Source organism: Notothenia rossii (genome assembly GCF_949606895.1).
Source record: "Notothenia rossii genome assembly, chromosome: 7".
Classification (NCBI taxonomy): domain Eukaryota; kingdom Metazoa; phylum Chordata; class Actinopteri; order Perciformes; family Nototheniidae; genus Notothenia; species Notothenia rossii.
Window position 1 is genome coordinate 39,251,620 of NC_136905.1, and position 22,183 is coordinate 39,273,802.

Consider the following 22,183-nt stretch of genomic DNA (forward strand, 5'->3'; position numbering starts at 1 on the left):
AGATGTGCCTTTACCTCACTGGTTGTAGAAAAAGCTTCTTATATTCGTTAGCATAGCTAGCTAACCAGATGCTAATAACAAAGAAGTTATTGACTGTATGATCAGTATGACAGATGGACAGATCGCAACTGGGCTTACAACTAAAGGCACAGCCACGCAAAAAGTGCAGCATGTGTACGGCTCCTTATGGATACTGCAATTTGTGAAGTGCCGGAGCCGTGTTCTGGTGCTCTCTGTCAGACGACACATATACCACGTGATGACACGTTAGGCTCGTGTTGGGTTCAAGGACCCTGACCTTGGCCAGGAAAAATAGGCACTTGCTTGTTTAATTATTTTGTGGTCTAGATTTCTTTAATTTTTTTCTTTTTTGCGTGTGTTTATAAATTACCTCGAGGGCCGTACCAAATGCTCTCGCGGGCCGTATACGGCCCGGAGGCCGGAGGTTCCCCACCCCTGCTTTAATGTGTAAATTAATATCAGTTGTCACGCCAGTAAACAGTCTATGAACAAACTCAAACGGTGTGTTATACTTTGAAAAAGAGTTAATTTGACACTTTAAAGTTCAACTGTTTAGGGAGAGATTAACTTAGCTAGCAGCCTGGCAGCGTTAGCGCAATGCTAACGGGCTAACGCAAAGCTGCTAGCTGTTAGCCCGTTAGCGCAATGCTAATGGGCTAAGACTGGATACGCTGCTAAGAAGCTGTTTCCTTTAATGTGTAAATTAATATCAGTTCTCACGCCAATAAACAGTCTATGAACAAACTCAAACGGTGTGTTATACTTTTAAAAAGAGTTCATTTGACACTTTAAACTTCAGGTGTTTATGGATACATGAACTTACCTAGCAGTAGTCAGAGCAGAATAAATCTCCCGGGCTTGGTGTGACGCATCTGCTAATATTGATGCGTTCAAGGACACTCAGAAATGCTAAAGTTACCGATGAAGAGCGCTAGAAAAGAGACTAAATTAGAGTATTTTTTGTATTTATGTTATATATTTGTTTAATAATATAATTTGTTCACAGTGTACAAATGTGAGTGGTCAGGATCCATTATCAAAAACACCGTCATGCATAAAGACTGACATGCAGAAAGAGCCTTGAACCATGTCAGTTGGAGTGATGACATCATCGTGTTCCATTACACAGGTTTTTGTATTTGAGCTAATGAGGCGTCCAGAGATCAAAGGTTTCCATTGTTCTGGATGAGAGATAAACCTCTTACATGTGAACGTTTTGTGGAAGAACCGTAACAGATATCTGTGAAATTTCAAAACGTGCAGCATGTCAAGGAAGTTGAGTATCTGAAGTGTAATTGTTGTGTACTTTCGGGTTAATAATGTGGCCTTTTTGGCAGTTTAACTAAAGGTGTGCGGCTGCTGCTGTGAGGACATATCTGCCTGAAATTACAATGGGCTTTAATGGGGACATGTTGAACGTTTTTGTCACTTCATGCCCTCAAGAGGCACTTTGTTTAATTATTTTGCTTAATTATTTGTCATTTTTCAAGCTACGGGATGTTTTCCTACGTTTGTCATGAAAAATTGTGTCTCAGGAATGTAGGGTTTGGGAATTATGGCAGTTTAAAAAAAATATATGAAGGCAAATTTCAAACTGTCCTCCACTCTAACTCTGACATCACGCACTCTGCCTTAACGAACTGCACAATGTTCAAGTTCAAATGTTAAAAATGTGATGAATTATGGGATGTATCTCTGGAATTATGAAAGTTATGAATGAGAAAAGTAATAGCCATCGATTCCCGACCGAGCTGAACGTTTTGATGTTTGAACGGAGTTTCTGTGATGTTCAATGCGGGAGAAGAAGCGCGGCAAAATAAGTCGGCGGAATAATAAACTTTCCGTCCGTAGAAGAACAGTTAGTTGGAATGCTGTTAACAGCATTCCCACTAAATTACATTACTTATATACCCTCTTACCCCCTTGTTTTGCTCTTTTTAAATTCAGGAATAACTTATTTCACGATCATGACGGAGGACTTTATTATGGGTTAAGTGTATAAGCTAAATTACTTACTCTGTAATGGAACCTGATACATTTCATTTAATGAGGCGACCTGTGAACTTCTGGTCTTTGGTTCACTGTTGGTTTGTGTGACACAGTGATGGAGAATGGAGAGGATAGACACACCATACAACTTTAAAGTAAGCACCAAATATGTTTTTTTTGTGAAATGTATCGCTAATCCAGTGTTGTCTTTGTTACCGGTGGAAAATGTTTGATGCCAATGTTTGATCCAAACACGTTTAAGAGTGCAATTTCTGTCTTATAAAAATAATTACGATTACAGTCTTCTTTCCTGACTTTCTTGGCATTTGCCACCACCAGAGAAACAGCATGAATCAGTGCGTTTAACATGTGTGTGGGAACATGCAATAAGTACCTCTTGTATGTGCACAAGATACGAACCAAACAGTGACCCGCACTTATTACAAAGCGCCGTAATGCCAAATGTAGTGAACATTTTTTAAAATACTTTATCTCTTTTTCATCTCCATGAATTTGGATGTGTTTTGTTCTTTTGTGTATAATGACAATCACAGTAGATCTCACAAAACCATGTGTGTGTCCACTGTATGGCAGGTTTATAGGAGAGACTGTTTGCAGAAGAGGTCCCATTAATGTGTGTGCTCACACATGGGGCTTTCACACCAACGCGGTTCCAGGGCCGGTTTGGAGCTAGAGCCTGAAAAGCACCGTTTTTTCCTGTTCACACCGTAGCGGAGCCGCTGTCATAATCCGTTCGCTGTTATTGATCACACTCATAAAAACGATTCAAGCCCTTCTTAGACTTGACACAATATACAAATGTTCGCTTTATTAAATATTTTTAATTAAGAAATAAACCTAAGTATAGTTCATTAGTGTAACACAAATTAGTTTAATCAATTCACTTATTAAATGTATTTAGGACAGATCAACTCAAAATGAATTGTTTTCATCTGGAGGCCGCCCCTTTGCACATCCCCTTTGCGCATGCGCACATCCGTTCTGTCTTTTGCCGCCTTTTCTCTGACACTGACTGTGGAAACTGACTGGGGAAAGTCTATTCTTTGGTAAGTATTTTAGTAGTTTTTTAGTAGTCTCTAGTAGTTTAGAACGTACCCTGTTTCCAAGTAATGCCTTTTCATACAGTAATATCGAAAAGAATATTTGAAACCACCGTGTTATATTTTGCTCCGTTTTTAGTTGTAAACGGCAAGCTAGCTATGGCTAGCCAGATAACTGGTAGCTAGAAGCTAGCTTGCTACATGTGGGTAGCATTGAATACCTGCTGGATAATGGAGATCAGTGGATTGTATTATATTAGATTTAATGTTATTTTCATTGAACACAGTACACCAAAATTGAGTTTATATCCAACCAAAAAAATGCAAAGAGTAATTAAAGTGCATGAGGTAAGCGCCGCCATTTTCTATAATAATGCTCAGGTCTGTCCATCTCTTCTGGCCTTAGTGCAGGCAGGCAGAGGAGGACTGTAGGAGTTCAGTTGAGTTTAGGCACTGGTCTTTTTTTTACTGCCAAATATTTAATCTAAATAATGAGATAATATATGTGCTGAGTCTTTTATGGGTAACCTCACTCACAAGCAGGCACCCACAATTGTGCAGAAACGTAGGCCTAAGTTACTTATTTGATTCCATTTGACTTCTCAGAGTAGTTTTAATGCTGCATACTTTTTGCTCGTACTTGAGGTAAACCTTTAGAAAAAGAATCATCACTTTGAATTTGTTAGATTTGGGTTATTCTCCCGCAGTCCCCTTATATCGTCTCCATACTCAACACAATGGCTAATGCTAAAGCTAACGCAGAACTCCCGTCAACTTGTAATAAAGCTAAAGAGACAGGAGCTAATTTATACAGAAGTATTTACAGCGTTGGCCTACAGTGCAGCGGGCTCCAGTAAGTGTGTCTTCTGTTCTGTGAAAATGTTAATAACGGTCGCACACGGTTTAACGTGCTGCTGCAGAGCCCCCCCCCCCCCATTTTTTTCCCGTCAGATACCATGTCCTGCTTAGGGACATTTCGACTGATTTGACCTTTCTGGTCTTCAGACAACCGCTCTGTCGCACCCACATTTACTAAATTCTGTCCTGATTTGTCGACCCTGCTTCTGCTTTAGTGTGACAACATCAACACCAGGAGGGAGTGCATCCTGAGAAGCCTTGTAATATACCTAACTGAAGATCCAGACTCGTTCTTCAAGGAGTATCTGGTAAGTGTATACAATATTTTTCCCATGTAGCGTTGAACAGTGTTACCCTAACTTATTAATACCATGGCATGTATTTATAATGAGAACATCCTATGGCACACCACCGATCATACCCAAGGCTAGATGTCTATAATGTCAACTTCTCGCTTGTGTGTATTACTTAGGTATCTAACCTGTGTATCCTTGTGACTATTATTATTTTGTTGTTTTGTTTCCCATTGTAAAGGTCCTTGGGTCTCTTGAAAGGCGCTATAAAAATTAAAATTATTATTATTATTATTATCAATAAATAAATGAACAAATAAATACAGGAATAAATAAAGAAATAAATATGGATATTAATGAATAAATAAATGTATACATTAATTCAGGGATAAATAATAAATAAATGCTGAAATAAATAAAATAAATTCTCGAATAAATAAATGTAGAAATAAGTAGGTAAATGCATAAATAAACAAATATGGCAATAAATAAACGTATCAATTAATACAGAAATGAATAAATACATGCCGAAATAAATAAATTCTCGAATAAATAAATATTGAAATACATATAGAAATAAGTAGGTGAATGGATTAATAAATACAGAAATACATGTTTAAATTATTACAGGAGTAAATAAATAAAATAATAAATAGATCCTGAAATAAATACATGAATAAAATAATAAATATAGAAATAAATAGGTAAATTTATGAATAAATAAGTAAAAGTTGATAAGCAAACAGGACATACATGGATAACTATCTTTATTAGATTTAATTTATTTCTACATTTTTGTACAACTATTTATTTCTGTATTTCAGGCTCTGTATGTTTATAAGGTTGGAGGTCCTTATCTCAGTTTAAAGCAGTATTGGTCAATTAGGTGAGCCAGACAGAAGCAAATCTGCTTCTCTAAACTGCAGCTGATGGTTTAAGAATGCTTATTTATATTTCATACACAGTTTTCTGTTTGTGGGATTCAGCTTTTTACTTAACATACGTGTTTGTGTTGTTTTCAGGCCTCCGCCGCTGACGATGCAGAGAGGGACATTTCCAACACAGTCATGGGGATTTACACGATCCGAAGAAACGGGGATGGGGGGCCAGAAGACGTGGGAATTGTTATCGAAGGCATTAAAGTAATGGAAAACGTAGGCAGCGTCATTTTGGGACTCATCATGCTCTTGGGGCTCATTTATGCCCTTGATCTCAGCTTCCCGGACAACTACAGAAGATCGTCATGAACTTGGATGGGCACAAGCTGAATGCAAAAATACAGCAGCTGAAAATCAAGCTGTTTGCATAAGAGGTGAACAAGTGTATTGTCAAGTTTCCTTAACAAATATTTAGCTTTTTTGTAATTGTAGGTTCAAAGCAAATGGCTACACTACACTTATTCAATTACCAAATATACTGTAGGGTTTGTGCAGTGCGCTCTTTTATATATCAAAACCACCCAATGATATTCCCTGTTTGGAGAGCAGTGCAAAGCATCCACCTTTTTATAGTGTCTTTGTTGTTTGTGGCACTTGGAGATCTAGAATAGCTGGGTGTTCATTTTTCACCAGTTTCGGCACTGTTACGGGAGTGCTATTTGCACCACTTTAAAAATGTTCTTTAAAAAAAATATGTTTACATCTTGCTCTCTGTTTTCAAGTAGAGCTAATATTGAGATGTGTATATAAATATTGATGTTGAATTGAGGATTACTGTCACCTTCCTCATCCATGATTGGCATTATTATTATTTTTCTGAGTTGCTTTTATCTCCTGCTCAGTCTGTTTATTGATATGTTTTATAAAAAAAGAAATGCAGACAGACAAATAACTCTGATAGAGAACTTTGACACTGTTTACACAAGTAAAGTGAGGATTGGCTATCCACCTCAAGGTGTAATTGTTATCTGAGAATTTTCAATAAAAATATCTCAACTAGGTTTTGTCTCATGAGTGTCTTAATGGGGGAGAAAGTGAAAAATAATTATATTTTTACATTATTTATTTACCAATTAATTATATTAGTTTGAGTTGGACAAATGTAAATTCATTTAATTTACTTAACGTATTAATTTTATTTCAGCTTTATTTGATAAAAATGAGTTGGACTAACTCAATTCAATTTTATTAAATGGATGTTTTTAGTTTCAGTTGGGGCTACGAATATTTATTGGATGGAAATCCTGCCCACAATTGAATTGAGTTCATCCAATGGGTTATTTTTTTGAGTGCAGTGTGGAGAGCAGGCAGACGTTTTGTTTTGTAATATAGCAGCTATCGGATGGAATCAATACATGGGCTGCACAGGTTGTCATGTCCGACTATCACAAGTAGAATCATAATGAAAAATACGCCGGTAAAATGTGCCTGTAGAAAACGGCTTATGCCACAATAGGATAGCAACAAGTAGTCAGTTTAGCTTCGGTTGCTATGCTAACATCACCCATTTTATACCAGAGAAACTTTCATAACAGCATTGTGATGCCAAACAGCGTCAATTCAGACTGACACACATTCACTTAAGGGGAACTGGGGATATGTATCAGCTCAGCTGCTTGTGTGACAGTCAGATAGTGAATACTTTACAGCGGCCGCTGCCGTGTGAGCTAACCTGGAGCTAACGGGAGAATAAACTCCTGTGGAAATGCAGCGGAAACACATTAATAAACAATGAACTACGACACTCTGGAGAAAAGTATAAGGTTGAAGAAGTCATTATTTAATTGAATCTGGCTTTGTATGATCAAAAGCAACACGATCATCGACCCGACGCAGTCCCCCATTGGGAGTTTAGGATGGCCGAATACACTACACCAGTGGTTCCCAAACTTTTTGTGCGCAAGGCACACCAAAGGACAAGTACACATCTCAAGGCACACCTATTGTGCAAAATAGCCCTTATAACACGTGTTATCACTCATATCGTGTAAAATATCTGTAAATGTGCATAATTATTTACTAATGCCAAATAAAATGTGACAAAAACAACTATATTACTCGTGAAATATTTATTGACGAAATATTTCAGAAATTAGTTTGAAACTTTATCAAATTAGGCTTCATTAAAGCAGCAACACACTCATTTAAACCAGACAGTTCACAAAATAAAAAATGAGGCAAAGGAAACTCAGCAGGAATTCAGCACAGAGAACCGTCAATGAAATGAAGCTGCACTGTCCATGGTCCTGAACTACAAATTATAAATGTAACATTTCAGCAATCAGCATTGAAACATGTGCTATTGTACATATTTTGCCGACTTACAAATTAGTGAGATACATGTGCCTGTCGGGGCGCGCAGATTTTTTTGATCCTTGGTGGCACTGAGGAGAGGGCCACTTGCAAGTCCTGTTCAACAGAGAGCCGTGACCAGGGGCGGACTGGGACTACAAATCAGCCCGGGACTCTCGACCGGCCCACTTCGGTACCGTCGGCCCACCGCGGTACCGCAAGTAAATACCGCTAGTAAATTGTCGACGGTGCCGGTGGAATTGTATTTTCACTGGCCCCACCATTGTAACCACTGGTCCGGAGCATTCGTCCAAAGAAATTCGACTAATAATGAATAAAATTAACACATTTGTTGCAATAGTAATTTATGCACTAACTACATTACTACTGTACAACATTTGAATCATCAGTTCTTCCTCATTTTCCTCAATTGTTCATATTTGGTTTATTAAAATAATGATATTGTGGTCATTGTTTAAAAATACGTCTGCTATTATTATGAGTATTATTTGTACAATGCACTTTCTGCCTTCCTGTCATTAGGAGTTAGACATGTCATGGCTATGTAATTGATTTGATTAGAACCTTCATTATCCTAAACTGCTGGCACATTTCGCCAATACCTTTATATTGTCTACTCTTCACTTACTTGTCAGCATGGTCGGCATTGATGTACAGAGCCGACAGAAGACCTTGTTTATATTGGCATCATATTGAGAGGTGCAGCCAGTGACGCGTCCTAAAACCAGGAAGTAGGCTGCTGGTTCCCTCGACAAAAAGCAATGGGATCTCTCCACAGGGTTTTGGAAAATAGCTGGAAATAAGATCTGTGGAAAACAAACCTGTTTGATAAATGCACGTTTTGTTCAGCCGGATAATCTCCACATGTCTACCCTACTTTTATAACTTTCTAATCATAAATCTAATCGATAGATTATAAAAGGGTTTTAGGACGCGTCACTGCACCACTAGAAGCCAACTCCATCGATCAAGCTGGCTGAAACTTTCTCTCCCTCTTCTTCTCATGCTCCCTGTCACTCTCCTTTAACTCCTCCGGTAACTTTCTTTTATTTGAAGATTGTTTTTTGCCCGGTGCTTGGCCGGTTACCGCTGGTATTAAAAACATTTGGGCGAATTGTTAGGTGGCGCTTTAGTCTGTAGTGAAGGAGTGCGCTCCCGTTCACGGGAGCCTGCTCGCGCTGCGCTCCGCAGCAAACAGCTGTTTGCTTTTCACCCAACAACGACAACCGACTCACGGAACGCTATGTTCTAGCGTTAATAAACGAAACAATTTAACAAAATTGCTAGTCAAAATACCAATACCACAGGACAATTTTTTTTTTTAAACCAATATTTTTAGTGGCCCGAGCGGGCAAGTGGAAAGTACGTTATGCTGGCCCGGGGTGTCTAAATAGTGCTTCCGGGCCAGCGGGCCATTTATAATATCGAGCCCTTACCGGCCGGCCCACATCGTACGACCGGCCCACTTCAGTACCGGCTAGGGGTTTGACCAACTAATCGACTAGTCGACTAGTCGACTACCTTTACCACTAGTCGGCGCTGTAGGCCCTAGTCGACTAGTCGTGGAAAAAAATGGAGGTAAACGAGGTGCTGCAAAATGCTACAAAACACGTCCGACATTCTTATGTATGGCAGTACTTCAACGAAGATGTAACCAACTCCAAAGTGAAGTGTAAGTTGTGTACAGCTGTACTGAAGTACAATACAAATGCATCTGCTATGCGCAACCATCTGAAGATGAAACACCCGCTGCCGACAGCTAGCACTAGCAGTAATGCTAGCACCAGTGAGCAACGGACCGGCGTCAGCACTGAACAGAGGCAAACGAAAAGCAAAAAACACGGGTCAACAGTGATGCGGATGATGAGCTACGGGATTACTGCCAGCGGACACCGCATATCCCCACAATGGATAATCCACTGGAGTGGTGGGCAGAAAACGTGCACCGCTTCCCCCGCTTTCGAGGAGCTACCTGGCTATTCCAGCCACAAGCACCCCGAGTGAGAGGGTTTTTTCCCTGGCAGGCAACACTGTCACCCGAAAGCGGTCAAGCCTCCTTCCCTCACATGTCGATGCGTTGGTGTTCAAACCAAATATATGGAAAGGTGGACGTTATCGTGGAGGACCGCGAATAAAGTGTTGCACAATGCGCTGTTGCGCACTGGATTTACGTGGCATTTATGTAAACAAGAGTTTTTTCCTTCGTAATATTCCCTCTGTTTCCTTTCTGTTTTGTCATTATTGATTACGCAACAATGTTAAAAAAATACTTGCTTTGTACATAATTTCACCAGTCCAGTGTTTGTTATTTACTCAGCCATGTAACACAAATTAAAATCCAGTGTTTAATGTTACTGTATGAGTTCCAATAGAAAATACAGTTGTAAACCTCTCTTTGTGTGTCTCTATTATGACGTAACGACTAGTCGACTAGTCGACTGCTATTTAGAAAAACTAGTCGACTAGTAAATATTGGTAGTTGTGAAACCCCTAGTACCGGCCCATCGTGATTCGTCCCGAACGTCCCGATGGCCAGTCCGCCCATGGCCGTGACCTCCTGTTGTTCTTCATGTAAACCAGAGTAGAGAACGCCAACTCACACAGGTAGGCAGTGGGAAAAAGAAGAAGTTGCTCAATCGCGTGGTAGGAGATGCTTGGGTACTCCGATGCAGAAACCAACCAAAACTGATCCAGTGGGAGCTCACTAAATTTGAGTTTCAGTGTGCGGTCCACGGAGCTCTGCGCACTCCTCTCCCTCTTTCCCGCCACACGTGGAAAATAGAGCTCAAACCTCTCTTTTAAGGTCTGAAGGTGTTCGGCATATACAGCGCGCTCCCTAGCTGCCTGCGGCGCAGCTGATGCCAACAGGAACATGTCCATGGAGCCCTGTTCCAAAGCCTCGCGCCACAGGATAAGTTTGCCCATAAACCCCCGAATCTGTTCAGTTGTTGATAAAATGTTTTCATTCTGCCCTGAAGCTTGGCGTTTAACTCATTGAGATGCCCAAATATGTCTGCGAGGTAAGCCAGCCTGACGCACCACCTCTCATCCGCGAGCTTGTCTTTATGTGGGACAGCGTGTTCACGTGAAAACTCCAAAAGCTCTTCCTGAAGCTCATAAAGACGGGATAGGACTTTCCCCCGTGACAGCCAACGTACCTCTGTGTGGAGGATCAGGCTTTGGTGGTCGGCTCCCATCTCGGCGCACAGCTGGGAGAAGAGGCGAGATTTCAGGGGACTTGATTTGATGTAATTCACAATCTGCACAGCCTGATTCAGCACCTCAGTCAACTCCGGGGGCATGGTTTTGGCAACTAATGCCTCTCGATGCAAAGTGCAGTGGTTTGTCACGATATGTGGGTTTTGTGCTCTCACCTTAGCAATAAATCCTTTAACTCTCCCCGTCATGCTTGCCGCACCATCTGTGCAAAGACTGACGCACATATTCCAGGTCAGACTGTTCTCTTTTAAATAGTTATTAGTTACCCTGAATATTTATTCTCCCTTAGTATGGCTTTCCATTTCTTTGCAGAAGAAAAATTTCTCTTTGATAGAGTCAGCATCAACATATCTGATGTTTGCCAGAAGTTGGGCAGCCCCACTTATGTCAGTAGATTTGTCTATTTGTCGGGAAAATCTGCCGCTCGCCTGCAGTTTCTCTGTCAAATGTCTTCTGACATGTCGTCGATTCTTCTTTTGATTGTATTATCAGACGACGGCACTTTGGATAGCTCATTTGCGGCATCTGGACCCAGCATGATACCTGCAATTGTTTTGCAAGCGGGGAGGATGAGTGTCTCCGTTCAGATCCCGCGCTCTTTTGAAGTAGGCCAAGTTTCTCTGAACATGGAAGGGATGTTTGGTTTCCAAGTGCCTCTTCAGCTGGCTTGGAACCATGCTGCATTAGCTAACTTCTCTCGACAGACGACGCACTCGGGCTGAGGATTGTTGACATCTCCGGTCCAACTGAAGCCATAAGACAGGTACATTTCATGATACTGTCTGCTGACAGTTTTTTTCCTCTTTTCTTTCGGTGGTTGGTTGTCGGCAGTCTCTGCACTGGTGGTTGGTGGTTTGCTCCGCACAAGAAAGCACTCCATTTTCCCTTTTGCGTGTTTCTCTGTTTTAATGTTGTCCTTCAGCCTTTGATGTGTCACGGTCTTATAATTCCCACCTGTGCAACTGCGTTAACAGCGAAATATGGGGTTCTGTGAGGATTCTTTTTAAAAGAATTGTTTTTAGGTATAGAGTTTGCCTCTGTATTATGAAATGAGTGCATACTGATATAGTAAATAAAAAAATAATTATTTTTGTGTAGTTGTATATTGCAATAATAACGTATGGTTGTCACAAAATCCCACGGCACACCCGGACTTGCCTCACGGCACACCGGCACACTGTTTGGGAACCACTGCACTACACTACCCATAATCCCCTGCTATCGTTTGGGACTACAGTCCCCTTGATTAATCTTCAAACTCTGGGATTGGATGTTGGAGTGGCAGTGCGCCAAGGTTACGCCGAGCGTCAAGCTCTTTGAAATGGAACGAAACCAGGGCAGACTATTCAAAACTGGACTTGAACGCCCCCCCAGAACTACACATGCTGGCTATTGTGTTTTGCAACATGTTCTCTATGGCACGTCTCTACTGGGAATTGTAGTTTTAAAAGACGTTTTTGTTTTTCCCAAAATTAGAAGTTGACAGTATTAAACTGTGTACAGCACTGGAGGTTTAGGGGATACGAAACAAATTGGTGTTATCAAATCTAAAACATGTAATTACTAAATGGGTGAAAATCGCTTGTATCCATAATGGGCAGCATTAATATATACCCACATGACAGCTCATTGTTACTTTGTAATTCTACTCCACTACAATTCAGAGGTTAACCTGGTATTTCTACTCCACTACATTTATTTGAGTTACTTTGCAGATTCTGATTAATGATGTGAAATATAAACAACCCTTAAAGCAGACTTTAGTTACACATGAATAAAGTTCAGGAAAGGTGATTGTAAAGTGCCAACAATCAGGAGAGATATTTGATCGTTGGTGCTTGAGAAGACTAAACATGTATCTGCAAATCTCTATAAAGTATATTAATGACTCGTTATTATCTACTAATAGTTAATTAAAGACTGTATATAATGGCTATTTTGACATCCCTTTCAAGATTTCAAAATGTTCTAAGGTTTATTGACATATCATATACACAACTAATTCAATAACGTGCTTTAACCACTAGGCGGTGCAGACAAGGTACGCACAGCCATAATAACTTTGTATTATTAGTGTAGGACACTTGTGTATGTATAACATCTGAAGATGTGTACTTTTATTCATGTTTTCACATCATTTTACAGGATATTACTATATTATTTCACATGTTTTACTTCTAATATGTGATTTGTAAAAAATCACAGACAGAAAGGTATATCCGTCATTTAATGGTAAGCTATTGAAATTCTGATTCCATAGATGTGTCTCCCATCACCCAAATCCCCTGACTATTCTTTAAACGTAGTATTTACATTCTTATATTCAAAGAAAATCAGTAATATCTTTAAAAACTACAAGTCCCTGTCTATCAGCTGTGCACTGCTACCTATCTACCATGGATCAAATATAAAAGTCAGCCGAATTAGTATTGATACTGCAAGGAGACGTATTGTGTGAATGCCGTTATGTGATGACTTTCAAAGAGAAAAGCAAGAACACTCGGAATAAAGTTTATTTTAATGTTTTTCGGATTTCATATCACATAAACACCATATCCCAACGTGCATTAAACAATCCAATCACTGAGCTTCTAGCTGAGGATCTTGGGTAATTAGTTCAGTGGGTGTGTGGTGTGTATCGCAATGACGCTCGAAATGTCCCTTATAGGTCTACGTCTGTTTCCAGTGACTTTATTTTGAAATTCAGTTCCTGAGGAACGGCTAAAAAGCCCGAGATGATAGAATAAAACGAATAAATAAAAACAAGGATAATTGTGTGTTGTTGGTGAGTAAATAACAGTGTGTTATTTAGAAAAGAATAAGAAATTAGAAGGAAAAAAAGATTTAAAAAATACAGATTTCAGTATTCTGAGGCTCTGAGCCCCATTTCTTTTCCTCACAGACGGCAAAAAAAGTCAGACATTATACGATTTAAAATAAAAACAATAATCGTGGCTTGATATTGAGTAAGAACATGTTTTTATGAACCACACAGCTTCCAGTCTTTCAGGAGCCAAACGGACAAAAAGACGTGCCGCAGGCACGAAATATACTACCAATAGAAATACATTGCTTTTAAAATTGTTCTGTGTGACACGAATAAAAGGGGAAAATCGTGATGGTGAACACGAATCAATAGATTAAATGTCGTGACAAAAAAAACGAAATGCCGTGAGACTGGATTGGAACAAAAAGGGGCCTGAAAAGAAAAAACTGTTCCGAACCAAAAAAGCTGCACAGAGCTAGAACGGGAACCGCTTTGGTGTGAAAGGGGCAACAGGGGTGCAGTGATTAGGGTCCACACAGCTCCACTATACAAACAATACAACCCCCCCCCCCCCGCACACCTTGCTTAAAGAGCAACTTCCAGGTTAAAGACACCTGTGAATAAATGTGTAGGAAAATGATTAATACACTATATTTTCAAAAAAATATACAGAAATATACACGACAGTGACATCTGGCGTCGTTTTTGTAAGAAATGTTCACTTCCGCATAAAAAAGCCTCGGCATGTGACCTCCCGCGTGTGACGTAACATGGGGGAAACAAGGGGGAGAGCGGCCGGTGCAACGTATTAATAAACATGGATCCCAATGCTAGTTTCGACACAGAACACACAGAAGAAGTTGAACATGAATATGCCGTGTACCGGAGGGGAGAGAGAGAGAGAGCAGCGAAGGGGGGGATGAGATGTAATACGGTTTCCTGATAAAGCTGTGGAGAGTATGTGCTGCAGGGAGGTGGATGCACAACGCACCCAGGAACGAACGCTAGCTCCGGTCCTTTTCCCGTGAGGGAAACTGTGGACTCGATGTCCTGACAGGCTGGTATTTGTGCAACCTGCACAAACAAAATACTGCACCATGATTACAAATGGTGAAATACAATGTAAAACTATCGATAAATACCAGCTCATTAAAACACAACCGCTCAATTCAACGCAACTACTAACTATACCCGCGGTCAGAGAGCGGAGATGTTTACCCTTTGTGATTTAATATGACGCGTTTGACGTATGACCGTTTTTAAGAGCAGAGCTCAAAATTGCTCCTTTCCCTCTGAATTCCTGCCCTTATGTCTCGTAAAACATATCAAATCCTACATTCACTTTATTAATTGTAATTTTCAAGCAAGTTTAAGCATAAATGTAGAAAAAAAAAAAACCTGCAAGATGATCTTTAAGTTGTCCTCTATTAGTCTTGTCCTTGATATGAAACATTGGCTCTATGCCTCAGTTATGAGCTGGTTGTTTGTGCAGCTCATTAAACAGTGAGAGCAGTCACAGAGGAGCAGAGGGAAGCATCTGGACACCCCCCCCCCCCCCCCCCCCCCCTTGCCAGCAGCAGGGGGTGACATGCAGCTCTGGATGGACCCCTGCCACCCTGCTGCCCAGCCACTAACCTCTACCTATCATCTGCATCCGTAATGTGAGGAGTGGGGGCATTGGCATTCCTTTATAGTTAAGTGTGCAAGTTTTGAATGTTGTTTTCACCTTTTGGGAACATTAGCTGCCATTCAGTAGCCTTAACGTCTCCCTTAGCGGGGACCTATCATGCTTCTGGAGGTTTAATAATATAGTGTGCAATATATGTTTATGTGCATGTAAATGGTCTGCAAAGGCTGAAATCCCTGTGTTCCCTCCAGAGGGAGATTCTCTCCCACACCCCCAATCCCCTTCTGCCTGAAACACCCTCCATTGGAGACCTTTGTGTACTCCTGGAACATATAGTGACATCACTATGTAACACTCATGCTGTTATTGGCTAGCGCTCCAACACATTTTAAGTGATCGGCTAAGGGGCGGCCATATGTTATGGCAATTCACAGCCGTAACAAAGATGGCATGCACAATAGGCTAATAGTTGGTGATTTCACATTTATATATATTTTAATGTGATTTGACAATAAACTGTAGTTTATATCGTCAACAGAAGAAATGTCAACAACCAAAGGGAGAACGTTTTACAATGTTTAACCTCTTAAGCCCTGAGCCTGTTTTTCAGGTTTCAGGCTCGAAAATGCCACTAACACAGCAAAGACTATATCTTCACTTCTAAAAGGGGTAAATTAATAATCTTTTCTCTCAAAGCAAGGTTACATCTGTGAGTTGGATGTAGAAGTGTCAGAATCAATATAGATGTTTTTATTTTAAAGTCATTTCAGATGGAACATAGTAAAAACATGTAAATTCTAATATCCGCCTAAAAAAAACCCATTACTTATAGTGAAAACAACCCTTGAGTGATGGGTTAGTAGACTAAAAGCTTTAGGAATCCAAACTATAACATATAATAAGTACCCTGTATCAAGATTGATGCAAAACAAGTGAAATCTGACCTTTTTAGAGAGGTTTAGAAAAATAAAGTCCAGGCGGACTCACCTCTGGGTAATTTGGGAACCATCAGTTCCACTTGACCTTTTTCACTGTAAAAATAATTTTATTACTTTGAATAATCAATATAGGTATTCATTCCATCCAAATACAACTGTTGTGAAAAAACTAAAAAATCAAAAAATTAAAAAATTAAAAAAACATACTCTGTTATCCTCTTAGGCCCCACAATGCTAAAAGTGAGCCTCTGGATTAGCCCCGAGCGAAAAATGCTAACCTATTACTGCACCGAAAATCACTCCTAGCTCCCTTATTACTTATCCTAGCTGCACGTCCAACACATCGTTTATGATCGTAAAGACACAGAATCTAACGGTGTCCACCTCAACACTGAAAGATACAAACTTGCGACGTTATCAACTAAAACATACATCAAAACAAGTGGCGCTAGGTAGCTAGACAATGCTAACATGGTTTACCTTCGTCTTTGTCTGGTCTAAACTGGTCTTCAATGGCATTAAAACGATAACAACGATGATGTAGTTAATCCATAGGTTAATATCCAATGTGGCTGTGTCCCCTTTGAAATGTTCTGATAATCTATAAGCAATAAAACTGCAATTCCGTTATCTGCTGTCCGCTCTGTGCTCTGTGCGCTCTGGGTCCTGCAATTCCTGCTTCCTTACGTAGTAAACAATAAGTAAAGTCTGCCGCGTAAAGTGCTTACGCTGGCTGGCATTCTTTATACTATACGCAGGACCGTACCTCTGGAACTCATCGGTCGATTTGGGTGATTTACACCTTTTTCTTAACCATTACATCCAATAAAATTGATGGGCAGTTCCCAAATCCACGTAAACATTACCATTGCGGACGTAATAGAGAAGCAGACGAAGCACATCTGAAAGTACAAGCCTGGACGGCAAAGCTTTATACCCAGTATATTGCCATAAATATGATGGTGGATTATCAGTAAAACATTTCTACGTGACACAAAGACATTAGATTAACCTTCAGCGGCGTTTTTATTCAGTTGAACACAACTTTTGATCACAAATCAAAAAAGGTAAGACATAGTTATTGTAATATTTTTGAAACCGGATGTTGTTTACTTTCTCTTTTCGGGCTGATAGCTCCCGAATTCGGGGTTGTACAGTGATGACATTACATGTGTGGAATCTGTGGAGTCTCAGCTTTAATCGGATATCTTGTTTGTGCAGTGACGATAAGTAATAAGGGCATTGCTACCGTGAGTGCTGTGCAAAAGTCCGTGAGCATTAGTTAGTATTTTTTCACTCCATGCTAATTCAAAGGCTTGGTATTACTCTTGTGTTTCTTTTAGCTAAAAATGGTTCATATTGTCAGCTAGCTGAGTTTCTTATCGTTAAAAGGGTATGGAACATTAATAGTTTCATAAATGTTAAGAAGCCCTGAGACATAGTCTCGTAAAAAAAACGGTGGGAGGGGTCCACTGGGGGGACCCTCGGGCTTAAGAGGTTAATGAATGGGCCAATAGAATGTCCAGTATAGTGTGGCAGGGGGTGGAGCCTATTACTGCATGTATTTGGTTTTCATGCAGCGTACAGCAACAAACTTTACTAAAAACTCTAAATCAAAGCCAGCTGTCAGTGAGATCCCACTTTTATCATTTGACTTGATCAGCTGGAGATCAGGGGGTCACCAGAGTTTCTAAGAAGAAAATGCAAAGAGTCTTGCTGCTAACTACTGCTGACAACATTATTTTCCACATTGGATGACTCATCACTGGGTCAGGTCCAAAGTGACCACACCCAAGGTGACCACACCCAGGTTCAATACACACATATTTCCACCCAATGCAGCAATACAAGAGTGAGGAATAACTCTGTCTTTGGCAGACTGTAATGTTGGGTGGATAAAGTGGTCAGTCCAATCATAAGGCAAAAGCATTTATGAGCACTAAAAGAAGAAAGAAAATCAAGGTTCTTCATGCTGCCACCACACAGCACCACCCCCACTGAGTTCTGCAGCCTCTCATTGTAGCTCTCAGCCCCCCCCCCCTTTGTTGACACTCAGCCTCCAACCCACTCTTTTACCCCGACCAGCGCCACAGGCCTCAGCTGTCAGCCGTTAGTATTCCTGCTGCCAAGGCCCAGGCCACACGGAGCCCCGACGGCCACACACACACACACACACACACACACACACACACACACACACACACACACACACACACACACACACACACACACACACACACACACACACACACACACACACACACACACACACACACACACACACACACACACACACACACACACACACACAGAAAAATCACAGAGGCTGATTTTCTGTTTTCTGATGAGCACAGCTCCAGCGACAGACTAATAGTCCAGGGATTTTCATTCCTGCTCATTTTGCATTTTGTCCATTATTTCCTCTTTCTCATTTCCCTTGCAGTAATGTTTCTGCACTAATAGGTACACAGTTTGCATTATTGATCAGGCTGCAACCTTCCACCTCCCCCTGTCTACCTGGCCAGAGGGGTGGAGGGGTATGGGATTAGTTTTGTATCATAAAGATAAAGCAACACTTTCTCAGAATAAAGCAAAACTATGAGTTTAAAAAAAAAAAACTGAGTCAAGCAAAATAAAATAATTTTCAAAAATAAAACTATAAGTTGCAAACAAATCATTTGTGTAATCATGTAAACTATAAGTATTTTTTTTTGTTTTGACATAGGTTTTTGTTTGCAGTTCTTGTTTCTTCTTTCTCAATGATCAGACTTTTGCTCTCGCTGCAGCTTTCTCTTTTGCGCTCCCTCATTTTTTGTTTGAGATTATGACACAAACCTCCCAGGTGGGCGGCACTTTCAGGGGTGCGTCCCCATTGGCTACTCAGTTTTTGTGTGACAGCCCAGTCCTCCAGCGATTGTACAGTGCAGGCAGCTGCGGTGCGGTGGCTGCCTGAGCGTGGATAGAACACCCGCAGAAGAACCAGCATTTCAATTATTATAATACTACAAGTGAAAATATATGTAAGTATTGATCATTTGTGTTGTTTGTGCTGTACTATACGGTCTGTTTCTTTATTGTGGTAATTCATCACTGATTTCAATCTTTACAAATTAAGGAAAACCTTCCACTCATAGTAAAAATAATGACTTCAATACTTTTAGATTCTGATTAAAGGCGGGCATATGACTTCTAAAAACTAACGAGTAACTGTGAAATGTAGGCCAAGCACAGTTTTCACAGTTGTTCAGCTCTCAACAGATAAAGAGCATCAGTCTGACTGCTCACCGAAGTCAGCGAGTTTCAGCTCTCCGGTGTCTCCGATGAGCAGGTTCTGTGGTTTCAGGTCGCGGTGCAGGATGTACCTCTGGTGGATGTAGGACAGGCCTCTCAGCAACTGGAACAGGAACAGCTGGAAACGAGTGAACAAAGGAAAATAAGTATTTATACAGGAGTATATTGTAGGAATACACAGCATGACATATATCTACGTAGAAACGATATGGTAAAGATAGTTCTTTTTTTTCAAACAACACACTTAGAGAAAATGGTGAGGCCACTTAAAGAGCCTGTTACACGATTTTCCCCCATCATCCAAACCCATCAATTTGAGTAAATATTGTCCCCTTGAAAACCGTTACTGAACTGATTTTGGATATTTGTACTTTGATAACCATTAATCTGCCCTTCAATGTTGACCATTTCCTGGATCTTCTCGGGGATTCTTCAAGTCCCGCCAAATTATGGGTGACGTCAATGCGGGCACAGCGCTCCAGCTGCACCGTTCAGGATCCCAGCATCTGCATGTAAACGCACGATGGCGCACACAGCAGCAAGCGATGACAGCGATGACAGTTTAATTTTGAACGTGTCTGAGAGCTCATATGAGGCTGAAGGATCGGTTTATTTTGTATCTGTTAGAAGTTTAGGAATTAGGTGCGTCAATATGGGCAATCATACGGTCATTTAGCCAGTGGTGGACTGGGACTAAAAATCAGCCCGGTACTCTCGACCGGCCCACTTCGGTACAACTAGTAAATTGTCAACGGGGGGAGTGGGGGATGTGCTAGTGACTTATCCGACCGGCCCACTTCGGTACCGGCCCATCGGGATTCGTCCCACGAGCCAGTCCGCCACTGCACCCAGCCCAGCCCACGTAAACTGTCAACGGGGGGAGCCTCGCTGCGGGGAAACGGTGGACCTAGTGTCCCGATCGGAGTGGGAATAATAATAATAATAATAATAATAATAATAATAATAATAATAATAATAATAATAATAATAATAATAATAATACTCCGTGCATTTTATCCATTAATTTCCCCAACATTGTGGTAAAAAAAAACACACGTTTAATCCATGTTGGTGTACTACTACAACCAGTGGTGTAGTGGGGATGTTTAACTGGGTGGACGGGGTGGTGGGTGGATGGGAGACACTATGGCTCGTCAACTGTCAACGGGGGGGGGGGCGGGGCTTGGTGACCTCTGTGTCGCCTGTCAGCTCAACTTACATGATGCCGTTTAGACAATATAATAATAAAGGGCGGTGCCGGCTGTCAGCGAACCGATCCGGCCTTTCTGCGCGACTATCACTCAAATGCGGGACATAGTCTCAATGTGTGGGACGCGGGACAAATAATAAAAATGCTGTGTGTGCAGTCCCGCACAGTGCGGGACACCTGGTCACCCTACACACACAGTTCTGCCCCTCACACACACACGCTTCAAATCAAGTTGCATAAATGCTCGAGCTACGTTTTTATTATAATTACTGTGAAATCTGCCTATTTATGTTTTCGTCATTATTACAACAAACACACACTTGCAACTGATAACACTGGCAATGATTTTAGATGTATTAGACTATTAAAAAAAGAAATCATGCTTCAAATAAGTGGGGGTACGGCGTACCCCCGCGTCCAACGCCCACTACACCACTGACTGCAACTACAAAAAGCTAAGGTTTGTTTTCTCATCAGGAAATGCAGACCGGCTCAAACAAAAGATTTTTAAATCATCATCCTGACGATCATTTAATGTATCATATGTTCGCCAAATTGACATGAAAGCACTAATAAATGTAGTTTCATCCACTTGAGTTTACAAAAATAATCGATTTGTTTTTATATCACATCCGATGGGAGGAAATTCAGCAGCTCTCACTACCGATTTTTAATCCTAATTTAATCATCATCTTCACCACGATCATTTATGTTTATGTTCGCCGAATTGACATGAAAGCACTGACAAATATGAATATACTGTAGTCAACTTCATTAAAACGTTATTAACGTGCCTAAACTCAGTAATTCACAATTTCTACGCATGACAACACACTTTGTCCGTGTTTGGCTCTCTCGCCGCACAGTGAAGCGTTCTCGCATTGACGTCACTTCCGGCTTCCCCCAAAACCTCAAAATTAGTCGAAGGAATTTTCCCGCGATGTTCGAAATTATTGATATTTATCGGAACGGTATCGCTTTTTCTTTTTTAAACTGACGGTTCGAGATTACTAGTAGCCCACTATTTCCTTGCACAACAGTTGTTGGGTTCGTGTCACAGGCTCTTTAAAACAGAAATAGTAAACAACATGACTTCAGCTTAAAGTTTAAAGTTTTTTTGAGCATGTTTATACCTTAGCATTGGAGTTTTAATATTTGAGTTATTTTATGTAAATGTATGTCTCTATATTCAAATAATCTATTTTAGCACAACTCATATGGTTTTTTGACCTCTATTTAGTCAATAATGTTACATGCTACTTTATAGACTGAATGATTTTCCAGACGAATAATGATAAAACTAATTAAGTAATGGAAAAAACAACACATGTGACATGAATTAAGAAAAACATTGCTTTTAAATGTACATTTCTACAGCCAATCATCTTAGTGCTGAAACTGAACAAGGCTCCTCCCTCTGCCTTCAGGTTCACAAACTTCACGGCCCGTCCACAACGCACACGGCGGCGTGCAGTTCGGCCCACTGCATTGTGGTTCCTTCACTTCGCTTTGCTCGCGTTGCTCGCTTCAAAAGTTGAGAAAACTTTTGAAGCTTCGACGGAAGCGTAAGCCAATCAAATCATATGCCAGTACAAGCTTTAGCCAATCAAACGGCATGCTTGTGTGTCCGGGGCGCGTCTATCGTTTTTCCAACCCAG

The 22,183-nt window shown here is 40.7% G+C and overlaps 1 protein-coding gene and 1 long non-coding RNA gene across 4 annotated transcripts in view; one reads left to right on the plus strand and one right to left on the minus strand.

Moving 5' to 3' along the window:
• cdk14 (cyclin dependent kinase 14) overlaps positions 1-22,183 on the minus strand; it is a 312,730-nt gene that overhangs the window by 137,262 nt on the left and 153,285 nt on the right. For all 3 annotated transcript variants that reach the window (XM_079640605.1, XM_079640607.1, XM_079640606.1), the window contains one exon: positions 19,310-19,433. In XM_079640605.1, the coding sequence (XP_079496731.1) occupies positions 19,310-19,433 (124 nt within the window). The remainder of the gene's footprint in view (positions 1-19,309; positions 19,434-22,183) is intronic.
• Positions 3,027-6,161, plus strand: LOC307013037. The gene is made up of 3 exons (XR_013800828.1): positions 3,027-3,077; positions 4,145-4,237; positions 5,245-6,161. It is a non-coding gene; the product is annotated as an uncharacterized lncRNA (long non-coding RNA).